Source organism: Pongo pygmaeus, chromosome 19, assembly GCF_028885625.2.
Source record: "Pongo pygmaeus isolate AG05252 chromosome 19, NHGRI_mPonPyg2-v2.0_pri, whole genome shotgun sequence".
Lineage (NCBI taxonomy): Eukaryota > Metazoa > Chordata > Mammalia > Primates > Hominidae > Pongo > Pongo pygmaeus.
In genome coordinates this window covers 45480001-45503118 of record NC_072392.2, presented here as the reverse complement: position 1 = coordinate 45503118, position 23118 = coordinate 45480001, and the positions used below count along the sequence as shown (strand labels likewise).

Below are 23118 nucleotides of genomic sequence, written 5' to 3'. Positions count from 1 at the left end.
TTTATAATTAAAGAGCCATTAGAGAATATTCTGATCCTTAGTCCTAAAACACTTCTTCATGTATCTCCTAAGAACAAGAACATTCTCACGAATAACCAAAGTACAATTACCATATTTAGAAAATTCAGCACTGATATAATATCACTATCCAGATGCATACATAGTACGCACTCAAATTTCACCAACGTTTGGGTAATGCTCTTTACAGGAATTTTTTTTCTAATCCAGGATCACACATTATGCCTAATTTCCGAGTCTCTCCTAAACCAGCTCCAGATATCTGACTTAGAACAATTTGTTTTTGTTTTCTTGTTAGAATCTTATTTCTGAGACTATGAGACCTTCAACTACAGCTCTCTGAAATAATCCAGCTTGGGTAGAAGAATCTTAGCAATTATTACATAAGGAGGTGCAAACAACAGACAATCACTTCCTCTCACTCTCTTTAATAATTCTACTCCAGGAGTGAGACACTACCACATGCACCCCTTACCTTATCAGAACATAAATTCTCTTTATTCTACTGATTTAAACTCTCATTCTCAACTGTTTACTCACCTCTCCACTCTCACTGCTATTAACTAAGCTCTCCTCATTTCTTTCCTAAATTATTATAAAAGCATCCTAATCAGTCTCTCTGCTTCGATCTCTGATACATGCCAACCTTTCCTCTACATTAATACAAGAGTAGACTTTATTTCACAAATGGAAATAAAGTATTTCTGTTGTACTTCAGTGGTTCCCTGAAGACTTCAGAATAAAGCCCATATTTCTTAGTGTAATGTAGCAGGTATTTCAAGAGCCCTTGATTATCTTTCTTTTCTCCCATTACATCTTTAGTTCCCAACTATACCCTTGATCCTAGACATACCAACTTCAGTCATACTCGTCAGAAAAGACTACTGACAGGCCGGGTGCAGTGGCTCATGCCTGTAATCCCAGCACTTTGGGAGGCCGAGGCAGGTGGATCATGAGGTCAGGAGTTCGAGACCAGCCTGGCCAACATGGTGAAACCCGGTCTGTACTAAAAATACAAAAATTAGCCAGGAGTGTTGGCAAATGCCTATAATCCTAGCTACTCAGGAGCCTGAGCCAGAAGAATTGCGTGAACCTGGGAGGTGGAGGTTACAGTGAACTGAGATCGCGCCACTGCACTCTAGCCTGGGTGACAGAGCGAGACTCCGTCTCAGAAAAAAAAGACTACTGACAAAGTTCTAGAATTGGGATAATGCAATTTTATAGTTTTATTTTGAAAAAGTTAAGTCATTGATATTTTGCCAAGATGGGACTTAGTCTCTTTAATAAAAGGAAGGGCAAGAAACATTACTTTCACCACTTTGTAGATCATACAGGCAGGCCTAAAGAGGTCTGAGGAAAACCTGCTGAAATTCAAAACTTTCCAATATAACAATGAAAGACCAACTGCTCCAAAACACCACATCTTTACAGAAGGATATATGAAAAGCCCAGGTAAGTACAAATAATACGACTAGTGAGGATGTGGAGAAAAGGGAACCCTCATACACTGTTGGGAATGTAAATTAGCACAACCACTATGAAGAAGAGTTTGGATGGAGGTTCTTCAAAACACTAGAAATAGAGCTACCATATCATCCAGCAATCCAACTATTAGGTATATGCCCAACATAAAGGAAATCAGTATTATCAAAGAGATATCTGCACTCTCATGTTTACTGCAGCACTCTTCACGACAGCCAAGAGCTGGAAACAATGTAAGTGTCCACCAACAGACAAATGGATAAAGAAAATGTGGTACATACATACAATGAAGTACTATACGGCCATAAAAAAAGAATGAGGCCGGGTGTGATGACTCATGCTTGTAACTGGGAGGCTGAGGCAGGTGGATCACTTGAGGTCAGGAGTCCGAGACCAGCCTGGCCAACAGGGTGAAATCCCGTTTCTACTAAAAATAAAAAAAAAAAAACAGCCGGGCGTGGGGGCGGGCGCCTGTAATCGCAGCTACTAGGGAGGCTGAGATAGGAGAGTCACTTGAACCCAGCAGGCAGTGTTTGCAGTGAGCTGACAAAGCAGGCAATATATGTAAAACAATTATATGAAATTACCAGAGAGCAACAAATGCAGGCCTAACTTTAGAGACTACAATCCTTGAAAAAACAACAGTATGCAAAATGAACTCCAAATCTACCCCAGCTTCATCTCTGAACTTGTGAAAGGAAAACAGAGTCCAAGAAGAAAGCCAGGCTGAGGAGACAGAAGCCAGAGTCAGAAGCTAACAAAAGCACAATCTCAGAAAAGGAAGCTGAAAAGCAGAAGCTCAAAAATCTACAAATTCTCCTTAAGTAACCGGCCAACATGGTGAAACCCCATCTCTAGTAAAAATACAAAAATTAGGCTGGGCACAGTGGCTCATGCCTATAATCTCAGCACTTTGGGAGGCCAAGGTGGGTGGATCTCTTGAGGTCAGGAATTCAAGACCAGCCTGGCCAACATGGTAAAATCCTGTCTCTACTAAAAATACAAAAAATAAATAAATAAATAAATAAATAAATAAATAAATATAAAATAAAATAAAATAACCTGGGTGTGGTGGCGCATGCCTATAATCGCAGCTACTCGGCAGGCTGAAGCAGGAGAATTGCTTGAACCCAGGAGGCAGAGGCTGCAGTGGGGCGAGATCGCAATACTGCATTCCAGCCTGGGCAAAACAGTGAGACTCTGTCTCACAAAAAAACCAACTAAAATAAATAAACAAAAAATAAAAATACAAAAAACTAATCAGGTGTGGTGGCGCATGTCTGTAATTCCAGCTACTGGGGAGGCTGAGACACGAGTATCACTTGAACCCAGAGGCAGAGGGTTGCAGTGTGACAAGATCGTGCCATTACACTCCAGCCTGGGTAAGAGAGCGAGACTTCGTCTCAAAACCAAAACAAAACAAAACCATATTGAAATACTACTACACACCCACCAGAATGCAAATTAAAATGACTGTCAATACCAAATGTTGGAGACGATAAAGAGCAAACCAAATTCTCATACACTGCTGATGGGACTGTAAAATTTCTACCTCTTGATAAAAACATCTGGGAATTGATTATGAAACTAACATAAACTTGCCTGATGACTCAGCAACCCCATCCTTGATATTTACTGAAATCAAAACATCCATAAAAAATAACTGTGCATGAATTGTTCACAGCAACTTTATTCATAATAGCTAAAAACCATAAACAGTAGAGCTTTCTGCCAACAGAAGAATGGAGAAACAAACTGTGGAGTAATCATGTAACAGTGTTATGGTTAATTTTTTTTTTTTTTTTCCCAGACGGAGTCTCACTCTGTCGCTCAGGCTGGAGCCCAGTGGCACAATCTCGGCTCACTGCAAGCTCCACCTCCCGGGTTCACACCATTCTCCTGCCTTAGCTTCCCAAGTAGCTAGGACTACAGGCATCCGCCACCACACCTGGCTAATTTTTTGTATTTTTAGTAGAGATGGGGTTTCACCGTGTTAGCCAGGATGGTCTCGATCTCCTGACCTCCTGATCTGCCTGCCTCGGCCTCCCAAAGTGCTGAGATTACAGGCGTGAGCCACCGTGCCCGGCCTTTTGTTATGGTTAATTTTATCTGTCAACTAGGCTAGGCCATGGTATCCAGATCTTTAGTCAAATACTATTTATATGTTTCTGTGAAGGCATTGTTTGGGTGGCACTTAAATCAGTAAACTCAGGCCAGGTGCAGTGGCTCACGCCTGTAATTCCAGCACTTTGGGAGGCCGAGAAGGGTGGATCGCTTGAGGTCAGGAGTTCAAGACCAGCCTGGCCAACATGGTGAAACCCCGTCTCTACTAAAAATACAAAAATTAACTGGGCATGGTGGTGCACACCTGTAATCCTAGCTACTCGGGAGGCTGAGGTGGGAGAATCACTTGAACCCAGGATGTGGAGGTTGCAGTGAGCCGAGATCACGCCATTGCACTCCAGCCTGGGTTACAGAGCCACACTCCGTCTCAAAAAAAAAAAAAAAAAAAAAAAAAGGCCAGGCGCAGTGGCTCACGCCTGTAATCCCAGCACTATGGGAGGCCGAGGCAGGCGGATCACCTGAGGTCAGAAGTTCAAGACCAGCCTGGGCAACATGATGAAACCCCATCTCTACTAAAAATACAAATATTAGCCAGGTATGGTGGCACACGCATGTAATCCCAGCTTTGTGGGGGGCCGAGGCACAAGGATCACTTGAACCTGGGAGGCAGAAGTTGCAGTGAGCCGAGATCACGCCACTGCACTCCAGCCTAGGTGCCACAGCCAGACTCCATCTCAAAAAGAAAAAAAAAAAAGTAAAAAAAGAAAAAAATAATAAAATAAAATATTATCAGTGGTTACCTGAAGGGAAAATAATTACAAGTAATGGTTTCTTTCCTTTAATGCTTTTGTTTTTAAAGTTGATATGTTACCTTTACATGAACATGATAAGTTTACTAAGTCTTTTACTGAAAATCTCAAAACAGAATTAAAGAGAAGATGCAAGTAAGTAAATCAGAAAAGAATGGGGGGCCGGGTGCAGTGGCTCACACCTGTAATCCCAGCACTTTGGGAGGCTGAGGTGGGCGGATCACTTGAGGTCAGGAGTTCAAGACCAGCCTGGCCAACATGGTGAAACCCCATCTCAACCAAAAAATACAAAAATTAGCCAGGTTTGGTGGCATGCACCTGTATATTCCCATCTACTTGGAAGGCTGAGGTGGGAGAGGTGCTTGAACCCAGGAGGTGGAGGTTGCAGTGAGCCAAGATCACGCCACCGCACTGCAGCCTGGGAGACAGAGTGAGACTCGGTCTCAAAAAAAAACAACAACAACAAAACCAAAGAAAGAAAAAGAAAAAAGAGAAGAAAAGAATGGGAGAACGTTACAGAAATAGAACTATATGGCCACATGCGGTGGCTCACGCCTGTAATCCCAACACTTTGGGAGGCCGAGGCAGGCGGATCACAAGGCCAGGAGATCGAGACCATCCTGGCTAACACAGTGAAACCCCGTCTCTATTAAAAATACAAAAAATTAGCCGGGCGTGGTGGCAGGCGCCTGTAGTCCCAGCTACTTGGGGGGCTGAGGCAGGAGAATGGCATGAACCCGGGAGGCAGAGCTTGCAGTGAGCCGAGATCACACCACTGCACTCCAGCCTAGGCGACAGAGCGAGACTCCGTCTCAAAAAAAAAAAAAAGAAAAGAAAAGAAATAGAACTATATGAGAACACTACAGGTTGAGTATACCTTGTGCAAAATGCTTGGGACCAGAAGTGTTTCAGATTTCAATTTTTTTCACATTTTGGAATATTTGCATTATACTTACTGGTTGGGTATCCCCAGTCTGAAAATCCAAAATCTGAAATGCTCCAGTGAGCACTGGATTTTCAGATTTGGGATGCTCAACCTGTAATAGACAAATTCCTAGAAACTTACAAACTAAACTAACTCAAGAAAATAGAAAATCTCAACAGACCTATCACAAGTAAAGAGATTGAATCTGTAATCAAAAACTTCCCAAGAAAGAAAAGTTCAGAACCAAATGGCTTCCCTAGTAAATTCTACTAAACATTTTTTTTTTTTTTTTTTTCTGAGACAGAGTCTCACTCTATCCCCCAGGCTGGAGTGCAGTGGCATGATCTTGGCTCACTGCAACCTCCACCTCACAGACCGGTTCAAGCAATTCTCATGCCTCAGCCCCCAAGTAGCTGGGACTACAGGCATGCACCACCACACTCAACTTATTTTTGTATTTTTAGTAGAGATGGGGTTTCGATATGTTGGCCAGGCTGATCTCGAACTCCTGACCTCAGGTGATCTGCCTGCCTTGGCCTCCCAAAGTGCTGGGATTACAGGCATGAGCCACCGCGCCCGGCCCTACCAAACATTTAAAGAAGACTAATACGAATCCTTCACAAACTCTATTAAAAAACAGAAAAGAAGGGAACACTTCCTAACTCACCCTATGAAGGCAGTATTACCCTGATGCCAACACTAGATAAAGACATCACAAGAAAACTACAGACCAGCATCTCTTACAAACGTGGAATGAAAAATTCCCAACACCATACTAGCAAACAGAAACCTAGAGCATATTAAAAGAATTACAAACCGTGATGAAGTTTGATTTATCACAGACATGTAAGGGTGATTTAACCTAACAAAATCAATCAATTTGATATACCACATTAATAAAATGAAGGAAAAAAAACACATTATCCAGCTTGATGCAGAAAAAGCATTTGACAGATTCCAATACTTTCATGATAAAAACACTAAAAAAAATAGGAATAAAAGGAACTTCTTCAACATGATAAAGGGTATTTATTAAAAACCCAGTGCAAACACCATACTCAATAGTAAAAGGCTGAAAAGGCTTTCTCACTACTATCAGGAACAAGACAACATGCTCACTTTCACCATGGCTGTTCAACACTGTACTGGAAGTTCTAGCCCAGGGTATTAAGACAGGAAAAACGAAAGCCATTCAAGTTGGAAAGAAAGAAGTAAAACCATCTCCATTTGCAAATGATATAATACTGTATGTAGAAATTTCAAAGAATCCAACAAAAAGATACTAGAACATACAAACTCAGCAGAGTTGTAGGGTACAAGATGAAGATACAAAAAACAGCTATGTTTCTATACATCAGCAATGAACAATTTCAAAAGGAATTAAGAAAGTAATTCCACTTACACTAGCATCTAAAAGAATAAAATACATAGGAATGACCAGATGCAGTGGCTCACACCTGTAATCCCAGCACTTTGGGAGGCTGAGGCAGGCAGATCACTTGAGGTCAGGAGTTCAAGACCAGCCTGGCCAACATGGTGAAACCCTGTCTCTACTAAAAATACAAAAATTAGCCGAGTGTGGTGGTGTGCGCCTATAATCCCAGCAATTTAGGAGGCTGAGGCAGGAGAATCACCTGGGAGGCAAAGGTTGCAGTGAGCAAAGATTGTGCCACTGTACTCCAGCCTGGGTGACAAAGCGAGACTGTCTCAACAAAAAACAAAAAACACTATCCTGGCTAACACAGTGAAACCCTGTCTCTACTAAAAATACAAAAAATTAGCTGGGCGTGGTGGCATGCGCCTGTAGTCCCAGCTACTTGAGAGGCTGAGGCAGGAGAATCATTTGAACCCGGGAGGCCAAGGTTGCAGCGAGCCGAGATCACGCCACTGCACTCTAACCTGGGCAACAGGGTGAGACTCCGTCTCAAAAAAAAAAAAAACAACCTAAGAATAAGTTGCATGGAGGTGAAACATTTGCAACTAAATGCAAAATAATGCTCAAAGAAATTAAAGATATAAATAAATGCTTAGAAAGACATTCTGTGTTCATGGATTAGAAGACTTAATTATTAAGATAGTGATCTATAGATCTACCAAAAGTGATCTATAGAGTCAACACAATCCCTATCAAAATTCTAAGTCTTTTTTTGCAGAAATAAAAAAGCCATGTCAACTGGAAAGTGGTAATGAGAAAAAAAAAAAGCCAATCCTCAAATTCATATGAAATTTCAAGGAGCTCTGAAACAAACCTTAAGAAGAATAACAAAGTTGGAGGAATAAAACCTCTTGATCTCAAACTTACCACAAAGCTACAGTTATCAAAACGGTGTGGTACTGACATAAAGATAGACATATAGATAAATGGAATAGAATTAAGAGATCAGAAATTAATCTACGAAATACGATCAACTGATTTGACAAGGATGCCAAGACAATTCAACAGGGGAAATAACAGTCTCTTTAACAGATGTACTGGGAAAACTGGATTTACCCACACAAAAGAATGAAGTTGGGGCCAGGTGTGGTGGCTGACACCTATAATCCCAGCACTTTTGAGAGGCCAAGGTGGGTGGACTGCTTGTGCCCAGGAGTTCAACACCAGCCTGGGCAACATAGCAAAACCCCATTTCCAAAAAAAAAAAAGAGCTGGGCCTGGTGCACGCTTGTGGTCCCAGCTATTCTGGAGGCTGAGGTAGGAGAAACACCTGAGCCCAGGGAGGTTGAGGACGTAGTGAGCCGTGATGACTCTGCTGCACTCTAGCCTGGGCAACAGAGTGAGAGGCCCTGTCTCAAAAAAAAACAAAAAAAACAAAAAAATTAAGTGAATGAAGTTACATCTCTACCTCACACCATATATAAAAACTAACTCAAAATATAGCTAGGCATGGTGGCATGCACCTGTAATCCCAGCTACTCGAGAGGTTGAGGCAGGAGAATTGCTTGAACCCGGGAGGCGGAGGTTGCAGTGAGCTGAGAATGCACCACTGTACTCCAGCCTGGGCAACAGAGCAACGCTCTGTCTCAAAACAACAAAAACAAAACAAAACAAAAAATCTAACTCAAAATAGGCCAGGTGTGGTGGCTCACACCTGTAATCCCAGCACTGCAGGAGGCTAAGGCAAGAGGATCACTTGAGGTCAGGAGTTTGAGACCAGCCTGGCCAACATGGCAAAACCCCGTCTCTACTAAAAATACAAAAATTAGCCAGGGGTTAGTGGCACGTGCCTGTAGATCGAGACCATCCTGGCTAACACGGTGAAACCTGTCTCTACTAAAAATACAAAAAATTAGCCGGGCATGGTGGCGGGTGCCCGTAGTCCCAGCTACTCGGGAGGCTGAGGCAGGAGAATGGTGTGAATCCAGGAGGCGGAGCTTGCAGTGAGCCGAGATTGCGCCACTGCACTCCAGCCTGGGCGATAGAGCGAGACTCCATCTCAAAAAATAAAAATAAAAAAAGTAAGCCAGAAACAAAAGGTCAAATATTGTATGATTTCTTTTTTATGAAGTATCCAGAATAGGCAAATCCATAGACATAGAACAAAGACTGGTGCAGCTGCTGTGGTGCAGTTTGGCAGTCCCATAAACAAACACAGAATACTGTAGGAACCTGAAAATCCACTCCTAGGTACATACTCAAAATTGAAAACAGGGACTCAACCAGATACACATCAATGTTCACGGCAGCATCATTCACAATAGTCAAAAGTGGAAACAACCCATGTGTTCATCAACAGATGTACAGATAAACAAATTATGGTGTATATATACAATGGAATATTATTCAGCTATAAAGAAGAATGAAGTTCTCACAGATACTGCAATATGAATGAAGCTCAAAAACAATCAGTTAAATAATATAAGCTAGAAACAAAAGAATAAATATTGTTTAACTCCATTTCTATGAATATCTAGAAATATCTAAGCAAATTCATCGAGACGAAGGGAGATTACAGGTACCAAGGGCTGGGTGGAGGGTGAAATGGGAGTTACTGTCAATGGATATAGAGTTTCTATTTCCGGTAATGAAAATGTTTTATAAGTAGATGGTGGTAATGTTTGTGCGAATGTTAAAAAATAATTAAAACAGCAAATTTGATAAATTTTTTTAATTCACACACACACACAAATGCATATAAAAGAAACAGACTTTGGTATATCTGTCAAACAATAATCCTAGACCTCCACAAGACTAAGATTGACTCTGAATGGGACTTTAAAGAAGTAGAAATCAGTTAAAGTCTGTGTTCTGCAGTATTTAACTCTACAGCAATGCAAGCCATGAGACTCATAAAAAAGGTGTGCTAAGAATTCTAAAAAAGTAACACATAAAGCAAAATAATTTTTTTTCTTTCTTTCATTTGTTTAATTAATTAATTAATTTATTTATTTATTTTTTGTGACAGGATCGGCTCTGCCGCCCAGGCTGAAATGCAGTGGTACAATCTCGGCTCACTGCAACCTCTGCCTCTTGGGCTCAGGTGATTCGCTGGCCTCAGCCTCCTGAGTACCTGGAACTACAGGTGTGCCCCACCACACCTGGCTAAGTTTTGTATTTTTTGTACAGGCAGGGTTTCACCATGTTGCCCAGGGTGGTCTCAAACTCCTGGACTCAAGCAATCCACCCAACCTTGCCTCCCAAATTGCTAGGATTACAGGCGTGAGCCACCAAGCCTGGCCCACAAAATAACATTCTTTCTCATTTTTTCAATAATCCAAGAAGTTCAAAAATAAAACTATTTTCATATTTGAATTTTACAAACACACACACACACACACACACACTCACCCACGCTCTCACTCTCGCGCTCTCTCTCTGTCTCTTCCCCCTATGCAAGTGACTATAAAATGACTATGGCCTATATCTCTTTTCATTACTATATTTTGCTCTGTCAGGAGTGGACATTAAGTAAATGCTAGTCACTGACATCAAGCCATTAACACTTACAAAATACACTGCTCCAAAGCTTCCATGGCCAATTTCTCTGAGATCTGTGAAGAGCTTCTCTGGATCTTCTTTGAAGAAGAGCTCTGCAATTTCAGGGTCCTTCAGGCTGCCTGCTCTGTTAGTTGATGGCATCCTGCTGAGCAGTCAGCTGTCTGATTCTAATTTTAAACTGCTATCCTGATCCTTGGTTCATCTGTATGAATGAAGTCACGTTGGCATAAACTACTGTAGAAAAATAGAAAAAAAAAGTCAGAAAAGGCAAAAACTGCTAAGAATAATTAGTATAAGGTCATATACTGATCTACAAATTTATCTCATGTCTAGAATTTCATTGAAAAGGCAGTGTGGGTACTACTGCAGTAGCTCCTAAACCTGTTTCATCATCATAAACACCATGGTACTTCAAAAACAGATTCCTACTATACAGCACTTTAAAAAAATGAGATAATCTTTGTATCTTGGGAGGTTTTCTAAGTCAATACTTAAAAATTTATCCACTTCTGATGCAGTTATCTCATCAATAGAGAAGATAATATAAAAGAGACTATTTTAAAAATACACAATAACGCAAGATGTGCCCACAGTATTTTTGACAACAGGAAACTTCCTTTTCTTTTCAGATACCATATGCTAGTGTATTAATCAACTCTAACAGACATTCAAAGAAAAATACAGTGGGAGAAAGTAATGTATTTCAGACAACTGTTTCTCCATAAACTTGATTCACCTGATTCACATTAAAATATGCCCTTTATCAACTGTTTCATTAAATAAGTAGAAATACAGATAACCAGAAAATTTCCTGGCAGTTGTCCTATCACTTCCTTTATATCAGATTACCCAGTTTTAATACTGGCTGTCATAGCCAGACTCAGTGGCTCATGCCTGTAATCCCAGCTCTTTGGGAGGTCAAGGCATGAGGATCGCTTGAGACCAGGAGTTCATGACCAGCCTGGGTAATATGGTAAGACACTGTCTCTACAAAAATAAATTTAAAAAATTAGCCAAGAGTGGTGTCATGCACTTATAGTCCCAGCTACTTCGGCGGCTAAGGCGGAAGGATCACTGGAGTTCAGGAGGTCAAGGTTGCAGTGAGCTATGATCACACCACTGCACTCCAGCCTGGGCAACAGGGTGAGATCCTGTCTCAAAACAAAACAAAACAAAACAAAACAAAACAAAACAAAACTGGATGTCATAATTAAGAGGCTTCAGAACCTGGACTCTGGAATGACACTGCTGAATAGGAATCCCAGCAACAGTAGTTCTGAAGTTAGGTAGTATCATTTTCCTAATCTGTAAAATGAATATAGGCCAGGTGTGAAAGTTCACACCTGTAATCCAAGCATTTTGAGAGGTCAAAGTGCAAGGATCACTTGAGGCCAGGAGCTTGAGACCAGCTTGGACAAGACAGCAAGATCTTCCAACACAAAAAAATTACAAAATTAGCTGGGTGGTGTGGTGTGCTCCTATAGTCCTAGCTACTTGGGAGACTGAGGTGGGAGGATCACTTGTGCCCAGGGGTTCGAGGTTACAGTGAGTGATGATCACACCATGGCATTCCAGCCTGGGCAAGAGAGAGAGAGAGACCCTGTTTGTTAGATGAAAGAAAGGAAAGGAAAAGAGAAAGGAAATGAAAAAGGAAAGGAGAGGAAAGAAAAGGGAAAGGAAGGAAGGAGGAAATAATCTACTTCACAGTGTAATTGGGAGGGTTAAATGAGTTAATAAATGAAAGCATAGAGTAATACTCTGGCATAATAAACACTACAGTAAGTGTTAGCTATTTTCTTTTAACTTGCTTAAATTCAACAATTTTTAAAAACTCCAAAATTGATTTCATCAGGCTTTTTTTTTTTCCTTTTTTGAGACGGAGTCTCACTCTGTCGCCCAGGCTGGAGTGCAATGGCACAATCTCAGCTCACTACAACACTCATCTCCCAGGTTCAAGCAATTCTCCTGCCTCAGCCTCCCAAGTAGCTGGGACTACAGGCGCGTGCCACCGCCCCCGGCTAATTTTTGTATTTTTAGTAGAGATGGGGATTCACCATGTTGGCCAGGCTGGTCTCGAACTCCTGACCTCAAGTGATCCGCCTGCCTCAGCCTCCCAAAGTGCTGGGATTACAGGCATGAGCCACCACACCCGGCCTGATTTCATCAGCCTTTTAAGAGAAAAAACAGCTCCATCCAATTCTTGTCAAGTAACTGAAGCAATTTTAATTCTTGCTAGAAAACTTCTTTGTAACTATATAAAATACATTTATATGTCTTTTGTACCTCCCTAAATTAACACCACACTGCAATAAAAATATATAAATTGTTAATTTGCATTCAATTTCTAATATATATCCAAGGCTGCCCCATATACTTTCACCAATTTCCCTGTTCTAGAAGTTCCCTGGGGCAGTCTCAATCATAGTTCTTCCAAGAATATGTGACCATAGCAAAGTCACTTAACTTCTCATCCCTAAACTGAGTAGGCTGAACTAAATTCCAAATAAAGTATTAATTTTCAATTAATCAAACTATTAAAAAAACAAACTTCAGTGTTACTTAAGACTGTAGTTAAGAATTTTGAATGATTAAGTTTTAGTGCCCTTATTACAAGAATTATTTTACATTAAAATTTTCTAGCTGTGTCCATGATCTGCATCTTCTTTCTTATCTACCTAACAAATTCCCACTCAAAGTCTTTCAAGATTTAGATTAAATGTCATGTTTGCAAAACCTTAACTCTATTAGAAGAGTCAGTTACTCTCCCTTTATGCCCCCAAAGCATCCTGCAGCATTTACCATATTATATTGCAATTATTTAACTCTCTCTTTCCTAAACAAGCAGGCACAATGTGTCTCACTCATTTTTGTATCATCTCTCCAGCTTCTACCCCTTACCATCTACAGTTATTATATAAATATTGCTGAATAAAACAATATACTTAATTATCTTCTATGTAACTCCTAAAAATGATTTCACTTCCACAAATACTTACAGAACAAACAGTATGCATAAGACTATGATATACAAAAACTTTAAAGTTGTTAAGAACAGAGAAAATGCAGGATAGCAACTTCCAGAAATTCAGAGAGACAAGAAATAATTAGGGAATTGAAATACTTGTTCTACCAAAGACCAAATGATAACACAATACTATCACCATCACAAGAGTAAAATACTAAAACAAAAAGACAAGGAAATTAATAACCTAAAAGACCCAGAAACAAACCCATGTATGTCTATCTTGGAATTTAACACACACAGTTAAAGGAGAAGAAATAAAGGTTGAGAAAACTTGACAATCCATTTGGAAAAAAAAAAAGTTATATGCCTATCACATATCTTACCATAAACATTACTGCTAAATGGCTAAAAAAGGCATCTCAAATCAATGGGAAAAAGATTGATTTGATAAAAATGTGTTTTTGAGACAGCCTAATAGCCATGTGAGAGAAAAATTATACCTTTTCCTCAAACTGAACATCAGAATTACATAGGGATCAGATACACAAATATAAAAAAAGAAACTATACGAGTACTGGGAGGAAATATGAGTACATTTCTTTGTAGCCAGTGTGAAGAAAATTATCTATGATCTACATGCAAAGCAGTAAGAAAAAAAACATATTTGACAATATAAAAAAGAAAGCTTGAGAGGAACACAGTAAAAGACACCAAAAATAATAAAAAAACAGATAAACTTGGTATGAAAGCAGCAAGTACATCTGTAAGAATTCAAAAAAAAAAAAAAAAAAGACCAGGTGCGGTGGCTCACGCCTGTAATCCTAGCACTTTGGGAGGCCGAGGCAGGTGGATCACCTAAGGTCAGGAGTTAAAAACCAGCCTGGCCAACATGGAAAACCCTGTCTCTACTAAAAATACAAAAATCAGCCAGGCGCGGTGGTAAGCACCTGTAATCCCAGCTACTCAGGAAGCTGAGGGAGGAGAATCGCTTGAACCCAGGAGGCAGAGGATGCCCTGAGCCAAGATTGTGTCAAAACAAACAAACAAAACAAAAAGAAAAGGCTGGGTGAGGTAGCTCACACCTGTAATCCCATCACTTTGGGAGGCCAAGGTTGGCGGATCACTTGAGGTCAGGAGCTTGAGACCAGCCTGCCAGCCTGACCAACATGGCAAAACCCTGTCTCTGCTAAAAATACAAAAATTAGCCAGGTGTAGTAGCGCATGCCTGTAGTCCCAGCTACTCGGGAGGCTGAGGTGGGAGAATTGCTTGAATCCGGGAGGTGAAGGCTGCAGTGAGCAGACTGTGCCATTGCCCTCCAACCTGGGTGACACAGCAAGACCCTGTCTCAAATAATAAGATACACTTTTAAAAAGTTTGAAACTTACATAAGAGTTAATATCCTTAACAATGTGGAGTTTTGAAAAACAGAGAAGAAATGGACAACATCCTAATACCCCTAATATAGTTACTAAAAACAGGGGAAGCCAGACACGGTGGTGGGTGCCTATAGTCCCAGCTACCCAGGAGGCTCAGGCAGGAGAATCACTTTGTGCCCAGGAGTGTGAGGTTGTAGTGCACTCTGATCATGCCTGCGAATAGTCACTGCACTCCAGCCTGGGCAACAAAGTGAGACCTCTTCCCTTTAAAAAAAAAAAAAAAAAAAAAAAAAGGGCCAGGCACAGTGGCTGACTCCTGTAATCCCAGCACTTTGGGAGGCTAAGGCAGGTGGATCATCCATAGTCAGGAGTTCGAGACTAGCCTGGCCAACATGGTGAAACTTTGCCTCTACTAAAAATACTAAAAATTAGACGGACATAGTTGGTGCATGCCTATAATCCCAGCTACTCAGCAGGCTGAAGCAGGAGAATCGCTTGAACCTGGGAGGTGGAGGTTGCAGCTAGCTGAGATTGTGCCATTGTACTCCAGCCTGGGCAACAAGAGCACAACTCCGTCTCAAAAAAAAAAAAAAAAAAAAAAGTACAGTAAAAATAAAATTACTATAATGTTATGGGAGCATGGTTGTACGTGTGGTCCACTGTTGACTGAAAACATCGTTACATGGTGCATGACTGCATTTGGAAAGTGAATGACATACTTCTAAGTAACTCTTGAGTCAATAATGGAGTTTTGAGGAAAATTAGAAAAAGACTATGAACTGAATAAAAACTAAAATACAGGCTGGGTGCGGTGGCTCATGCCTGTAATCTCAGCACTTTGGGAGGCCAAGGCAGGCGGATCACGAGGTCAGGAGATCGAGACCATCCCGGCTAACACGGTGAAACCCTGTCTCTACTAAAAACACAAAAAATTAGCTAGGTGTGGTAGTGCACACCTGTAGTCCCAGCTACTCAGTAGGCTGAGGGAGTAGAATGGCGTGAAAGAAAGAAAAAAGCAAGTTAAGCCAAAAGTAAATATAAGGAAGGAAATACTAAAGAATAGAATAGAAATCAGTGAAACAGAAAACAAAAGGCCAATAGAGAAAAAAATCAAGTCAAAAATTGGTTATTTGGGAGGAAGCAGAGGAAGTCAGTAAGACAGAAAGGCCTCTAGCCAAACTAACAAAGGAAAACAAGCAGACATAAATTACCAATAATGCAAACAAAAGAGAGTATATCACTACAGACCCTATACACATTAAAAAGATGAGGAAATACAATGAACAGCTGTAAGCTCATAAATCTGACAACACAGATGAAATGGACAAATTATTTTGACAGCTATAAACTACCAAAAAGTCACTCAAGAAAGTAACCTGATTAGTCATATGTATATGAAAGAAAACTCCATGCCTAGACAGTTTCATTATCAAATTTCATTAAACATTAAAGAAAAAAATAATGCCAATTCTACATAAATTCTTCAAGCTTAGAAGAGAGAACATTTCCCAATTCATTTTATGAAGCCATCATGACATTGATGGCTTCAGAACACTGACAAAAACTGAAGATTTCTGACCAATATAAAAGTAAAAGTCATCAACATAAAAGCAAAAAAGTCATCAACAAAATTAGCAGATTAAATTCAGCAATATATAAAAATGACACCACAGCACAATCAAGCAGGATTTATCTAGAAACGCAAGGCTGGTTCAGCATTAGAAAATCATTGTCATACTCCATTCTAGACATACTAAAGAAGAAATATAAACAGAGGCAGAAAATCAAATTGATAACATCCATTCATGATAAAACACTCAAACTAGGAATAGAAAGGAACATCCTTAACCTATTAAAGGTATCTACAAAAAACCTGCTGCTAACATCATACTTAATGCTTGAAGACTGAAAGCTTTCCTCTAAAGATTAGAAATAACACAAAGGGTGCTTGCTTGGGCAGCACATATGCTAAAATTGGAATAAGAAGATTAGCATGGCCCCTGCACAAGGATGACACACAAATTTGTAAAGTGTTCCATATTTGTACATTTTAAAATAACTTAAAGAGTATAATTGGATTGTTTGCAACTCAAAGGATAAGCACTTGGGGGGATGGATGCCCCATTCTTCATATGTGCTTATTTCGCATTGCATGCTTGTTTCAAAACATCTCATGTACCCCATAAATATATAAACCTACTATGTACCCACAAAAATTAAAAGTAAAAAATAAATTTAAAAAGAAGGCAATGACATCCACTCTAATCACTCCCAATCAACACTGTACTAGAAGTTCTAGTCAGTGTTATACGGCAAGAAAAAGAACTAAAAGGCATATGTAACAGAAAGAAAGAAAACTGTCTCTACTTACTGACAATATTATTGTGTACAGAGAAAATCCCAAAAATGTACAAAATAGCAATGGGAAAAAACTGAGTAAACATAAGTCTAATAATATATGGGTAGAATTTATACAGTAAAAACAATACAAATCTGGTGAAAGAAATCAAAGTCAACCTAATTAAATGGAGACACGTACTGTATTCATGGACTGAATGACTCAATATTGTTACGAGGTAATTCTCTTCTAAATGATCCAAAAATTCAATGATTCATAGATTCAACACAATCTCAAAAGTCCAACAGGATTTTCTGTAGATATCAACAAACTGATTCTAGCCTTTATATGAAAAGGCAAAAGCTCCAAAGTAGCCAAAATAACTTTTTAAAAAGAATAAAGGTGAAGAACTCACATTACCTGAAGATCCAATAACACCTATGTATATTGTTTGGATTGTTAGAAGACAGGAAAAAGTAAAAAATAAAATATATAAATACACGAGAACCCCCAAAAGACAACCCTGAAATACATCATTACACTGTTAGACTAGAGTTAACAGCATCCAGTGCATAACTGCTTCTTTTTCTATACATACTAAAGTTCTTGAAAGTACTTTATTATTAAAAATTAGCACCATCCTGGTTGCCTTGCACCTATTCAGAATATTGCTGCAACAGAGCTGTCAATGTAAACTAACAAAGAAAGGTCTTGTTCGTTTTTAATAGCTGTCATGAAAAAACTACAGGAAAGAAACAGCAGCAAGGAGCTTTCACAGCAATCCTAGACTCCATAATTCTTCTAGTCTGCTAAATACACATATATAAATACCCAAACAAAACGTAGGACTAATATAAGTGTATAAACTACAGATCAGCCTTTTATTTTTTTTCTGAGACAGTCTCACTCTGTCACCCAGGCTGGAGTGCAGGGGCGCCATCTTGGCTCACTGCAACCTCCGTCTCCCGAGCTCAAGCAATTCTCCTGCCTCAGCCTCCCATGTAGCTGGGATTACAGGTGTGTGCCACCATGCCCAGCTAATTTTTGTATTTTTAGTAGACACGGGGTTTCACCATGTTGGCCAGGCTGGTCTCGAACTCCTGACCTCAGGTAATCTGCCCGCTTCGGCCTCCCAAAGTGCTGGGCTCACGGTGTGACACCATGCCTGGCCTAGATCAGGTTTTAAAAATATAAATATTTGTAACAAGTTTTTTAAAGGTACTATGAAACAGCATATACGATTTTCATTTAAAAAGTCTATTAGATTACATTTTTTAAATTATCTAATCTGTTCTTAGAGGAAAATATCATTAAAGCAATTTACCATATCCTTCCTAATAAAGTGAACAATAAAAAGAAACTAACAATCACATCAACAGCCAATGAGATCTAATTTATTCCTGGTTCCACAAAAGTAGACCAGAGAAGCCTAGCACTTTTTAGGCTATTTACACTTGCAAATATGAAAGGCATACATAATTTTTGTGGGTGGTGTCACTTTATCCAATCATAAACCCATACATCTCCAAGAAAGCTGATAAAACAAGAATAAAATCCAATATAATTGATTTTAAAATCTCAGACCGAAGTAGGATTTTCAGAATTAAGTAACTGTTCCAAATTTGCAAAACATAGTCAAATAATTGACAATAACATCATTCAAGAGCAACAAAAAGATGGGGGAAGGTACTGATAATTACAACACATTCAGTATTACTTGAGGAATGCTCCTTGAATCAACAATGATAATGTCATAGTATTCCATCTTTTAAGAACCTTCAGATTTTCACAAAAAGGACATTCTTGGTCCTAAGCAGTTGATTTAATATTATAAAGCCCTTTTCCCTACATCTGTTAGTCAAAGTGTTCAGGCTTAGAAAACAGCCTATTTAGTAAAATGTGCAGTCCCTTTAGAGAAAGAAAATTGCTTCTTTACACTGAATCGGTAGAGATTAAGCTATCTACTATATCCTCCCTCGATAGACACACACAAACACACACACATATGTAATTACAACAATAACTGAAATGATAAATACAACTGAGAAATACCAGCAAGAAATTTGACATTATAGGACGAATCAGGCTTACCTACACATTTGTATTTTTAGTAGAGACGGGGTTTCACCATGTTGGCCAGGCTGGTCTCAAACTCCTGGGCTCAAGTGATGACCGCCCGCCTCAGCCTCCCTAAGTGCTGTGATTACAGGCGTGAGCCACCACGCCAGGCCTGTTGTGACCATTTTTATTGCTAAGTAGTATCCTATTGTATGGATATACCACTAGATTTTTGTAGGAAACTTATACATCACAATTACCTACTCCTAGTAAACTAGAAAGATAAAGAAACTTTCTTAACCATACTATCCTATTTAATGGTGAAATACATTTACATTACAGTCAAGAAGAAACCTTTATTGTTCAACATTGTTCAGAGGTCCTGGTGCTGTTAACATATGCCACAATACATAAAGCATTCTACAAAAAACAATAACAAAAAATAGGTTCCATAAATAGGCAATTCAAAGAATAAGGTTACAAATGGCCACTAAACTTACAAAAATATGCTAGCAGAACTGTGATAAGTGAAATAGAAAATATTTTTTAAAAAAACAGAAAAAAATAAACCATAAAAAGAGAAAAAGTGGCTGGGTGCAGTGGCTCAGTAACTCGGTCTGTAATCCGAGCACTTTGGGAGGCCTAGGTGGGAAAACAACTTGAGCCTAGGAGTTCAAGACCAGCCTAAGCAAACTAGGGAGACCCCATCTCCACAAAAAATGTGAAAATTAGCTGCGTGTGGTGGCATGTGCCTGTTGTCCCAGCTACTTGGGAGGAGGTTGAGGTGGGAGGATTGCTTGAGCCAGGGAGGTTGAGGCTGTAGTGAACCATGATTGTACCACTGCATTCCAACCTGGATGACCCTGTCTCAAAAAAAAAAAAAAAGACAGAAAAATCAACAAAGCCAACTTTCAAGAAGTTGGTTCTTGAAAAAAAACAAAACAGACAAACCTATTAACCAGACAGAAAAGAACAAAAAGATAGAAGACTCAAATTACTAAAATCAGTAATGAAAGCAGAGATTTTTTTTTTGAGACGGAGTCTTGCTCTGTCACCAGGCTGGAGTGCAGTGGCAGCGACCTTGGCTCACTGCAACCTCCGCCTCCCGGGTTCAAGCGATTCTCCTGCCTCAGCCTCCTGAGGAGCTGGGACTACCGGCGTGCACCACCACGCCCAGCTAGTATTTGTATTTTTAGTAGAGACGGGGTTTCATCATGTTGGCCAGGATGGTCTCGATTCTTGACCTCGTGATCCTCCTGCCTTAGCCTCCCAAAGTGCTGGGATTACAGGTGTGAGCCACCGTGTCTGGCCAAAGCAAAGATGTTACTACCAAACTTACAGAAATAAAAAGGATATGAGACTAATATGAACAACCAACAAATTAGGTATCTAGATGAAATGGTCAAATTCCTAAAATCACACAAACTACCAAAACTAACTCATGAAAACAGAACATTTCAACAAACTAAATTGACCTAGATCTAATTTCAACAAGTAAAGACATTGATACAGCAGTAATCAGAAAACTATCAGAGGAAACAATCTGGAACTAGATGGCTTCACTCATAACTTCTACAATTTTTTTAAAGAGGGGGATCTCGCTATATTGCCCAGAGTGGACTTGAACTCATGGGCTTGTGATCCTCTAGTCTCAGTCTCCAAAGTCTGGGACTACAGGCATGCACCAAGCCAGACTTCTACCAAATATTTAAATAAGAATTAACTCATTTTATGGGCCAGTAGTGCCTTGATACCAAAGCCAGACAAAGATATCACAAGAAGAAAAAATTACAGACCAATACCCCTTATGAATACAGACTCAAAAATCCTCAGCAAAAATACCTGAATCCAGCAGCATGTTAAAAGGATTATACGTTATGATCAAGTGGCACTTATTCTAGGAATGCAAGGGTGATTCAACATATGAAAAGAAATCAATGTAATACATCACTTTATCAAAATGAAGGGAAAAAACCCACAATCATCTCAATAAATATGGAAAACGCATTTGATAAAATGCAACACACTTTCATAATAAAAACACTCAACAGGCTGGGCCGGTGGCTCATGCCTGTAATCCCAGCACTGTAGGAGGCCAAGGTGGCTAGATCACCTGAGGTCAGGAGTTCGAGACCAGCCTGACCAACATGGTGAAACCTCATCTCTACTAAAAATTCAAAAATTAGCAGGGTGAGGTGGCACACGCCTGTAATCCCAGCTACTCAAGAGGCTGAGGCAGAAGAATTGCTTGAACTCAGGAGGCAGAGGCTGCAGTAAGCTGAGATCGCGCGATTGCACTCCAGCCTGGGCTTTTGCCCAGAGCAGACTCTGTCTCAAAAAAAAAAAAAAAAAAAAAGAAAGAAAGAAAAGTAATTGATATAACCATTAAGAATTATTTACAGTATATGATAAGTATCTAAATACTGACTGGTAAGACAAGAGCCTCTCCTTCCAGCTGTTTCCTTTTAATAAGCTCATACGGTACCTCTACTTTTCCATGCTTTCATTGTTTAATACTGTAGCCACTTTTGGGGGGTTGTGGAGCAGACTACAACACAGAGTTACAATACGACACAAAATTCTGGTAATGTCTCTCTCACAAGCACTTACATTCCTTCAAGTTTGAAAGAGTATTGACCCAAAATGTTAATAGTTTTTCTATGTGAGTGCTAGGACTTATATAAGACTTATTTTCATCATTTTCCTTATCAGAATTTTCTAGTTTAATCTTGCTTAAAATTAACATTGCTCGTGTGAATTTTAAAAACGCAAGTTAAAAAAATAGAGTTGTGACTATTCTCAAGTGTCAGAAAGGTAAATGCAAGACGGGGTGAAGCAGGAATTTTTTAAGTTTAATATCATAGCTCAAAATCTGTAAGTGTTACAACTTTGCAAAGTAGAAAGATTTTTGTTCATTTTTTAAAATTCCACGCATACACTGGAAGACATTCTCCTAAAAGATTACTTTTAGGTTGAGGATGAGGAGTGGAAGTAGGACTGTCAAATTAGATACCTATTACTCCCCACCATTATATTACAGACTATCTTAAAAAAAATTTTCTTTCTTTAAGAGACCGTCTTTCTCACTATGTTGCCTTGGCTGGATTCAAACTCTTGGGGCTCAAGAGATTCTCCTGCCTCAGCCTCCTAAGTAGCTGGGACTACAGATTGGTAGTCCTTGCCCTGTAATTATGGACTATTTAGATATCTGTAACTCCACACTAAAAAATCTAACAAGAATGATTTTCTGTAAAAACAGAAATTCTGTAAAACAACTAGCCTGGACTCTTCAAAACATCATTAAACACAAAAAATACACAGGTAACTGTTCTGGAGGACACTAGAGACAAGACAACAATATGCAATGTATGGCCTTTGACTGAATCCCAGATTGGGTAAAAAAAAATCCAGCTTTAAAAGGCATTATCGGCTGGGCACAGTGGCTCATGCCTGTAATCCCAGCACTTTGGGAGGCCGAGGCGGGCAGATCACAAGGTCAGGAGTTCAAGACCAGCCTGATCAACATGGTGAAATCTTATCTCTACTAAAAATATACAAAAATTAGCCAGGCATGGTGGCGCGCACCTGTAATCCCAGCTACTCAGGAAGCTGAGGCAGGAGAATTGCTTGAAGCTGGGAGGCGGAGGTTGCAGTGAGCCAAGATCACTCACTGCACTCCAGCCTGGGTGACAGAGGAGTGAGACTCAGTCTCAAAAAAAAAAAAAAAAAAAAAAAAAAAGAGAGAAACTATCATGACAAATTGATGAAATCTAACAGACTGTATATTTGATAAGAATACTATATCGCTGCTAAATTTCCTATCACAATTATATGGTGCTTAGCAGGAAAATGTGCTTGAGCAATACATACGGAAGTATTTAGGGTCATGATTCTGCAACTAATTCAAATGTTCAGGGAAAAAAAGTGTCTATGTAACATAGCAATATATGTTATAGAGCAATAAGTTAATGAATTGGTAAGCTTTCATGAAGGTATAATGGCTATTCATTTTACTAGACTTGCAACTTTTCAATAAGTTTTACATTTTTCAAAATAAAAAGTTGGAAAGTCCTAAACAGTAGACTAAATAATTACTAAAGTCCAACAACAGTAGACTAAATAATTAATTACTAAAACTCACTCAAG

General features: G+C 39.5%; 1 protein-coding gene and 1 pseudogene across 3 annotated transcripts in view; one reads left to right on the top strand and one right to left on the bottom strand.

Annotated features, from left to right (window-relative positions):
• Positions 1 to 23118, bottom strand: part of TAOK1 (TAO kinase 1) — a 162483-nt gene that overhangs the window by 88283 nt on the left and 51082 nt on the right. For 2 of the 3 annotated variants that reach the window (XM_063656104.1, XM_063656106.1), the window contains exon 2: positions 10244 to 10468. In XM_063656104.1, the coding sequence (XP_063512174.1) occupies positions 10244 to 10375 (132 nt within the window). In that variant the 5' untranslated portion in view covers positions 10376 to 10468. Of the gene's footprint in view, positions 1 to 10243; positions 11129 to 14281; positions 14581 to 23118 lie in introns of those variants that run through there. The other variant, XM_063656105.1, reaches the window with a different exon arrangement.
• Positions 16521 to 16621, top strand: LOC129018439 (U6 spliceosomal RNA; annotated as a pseudogene).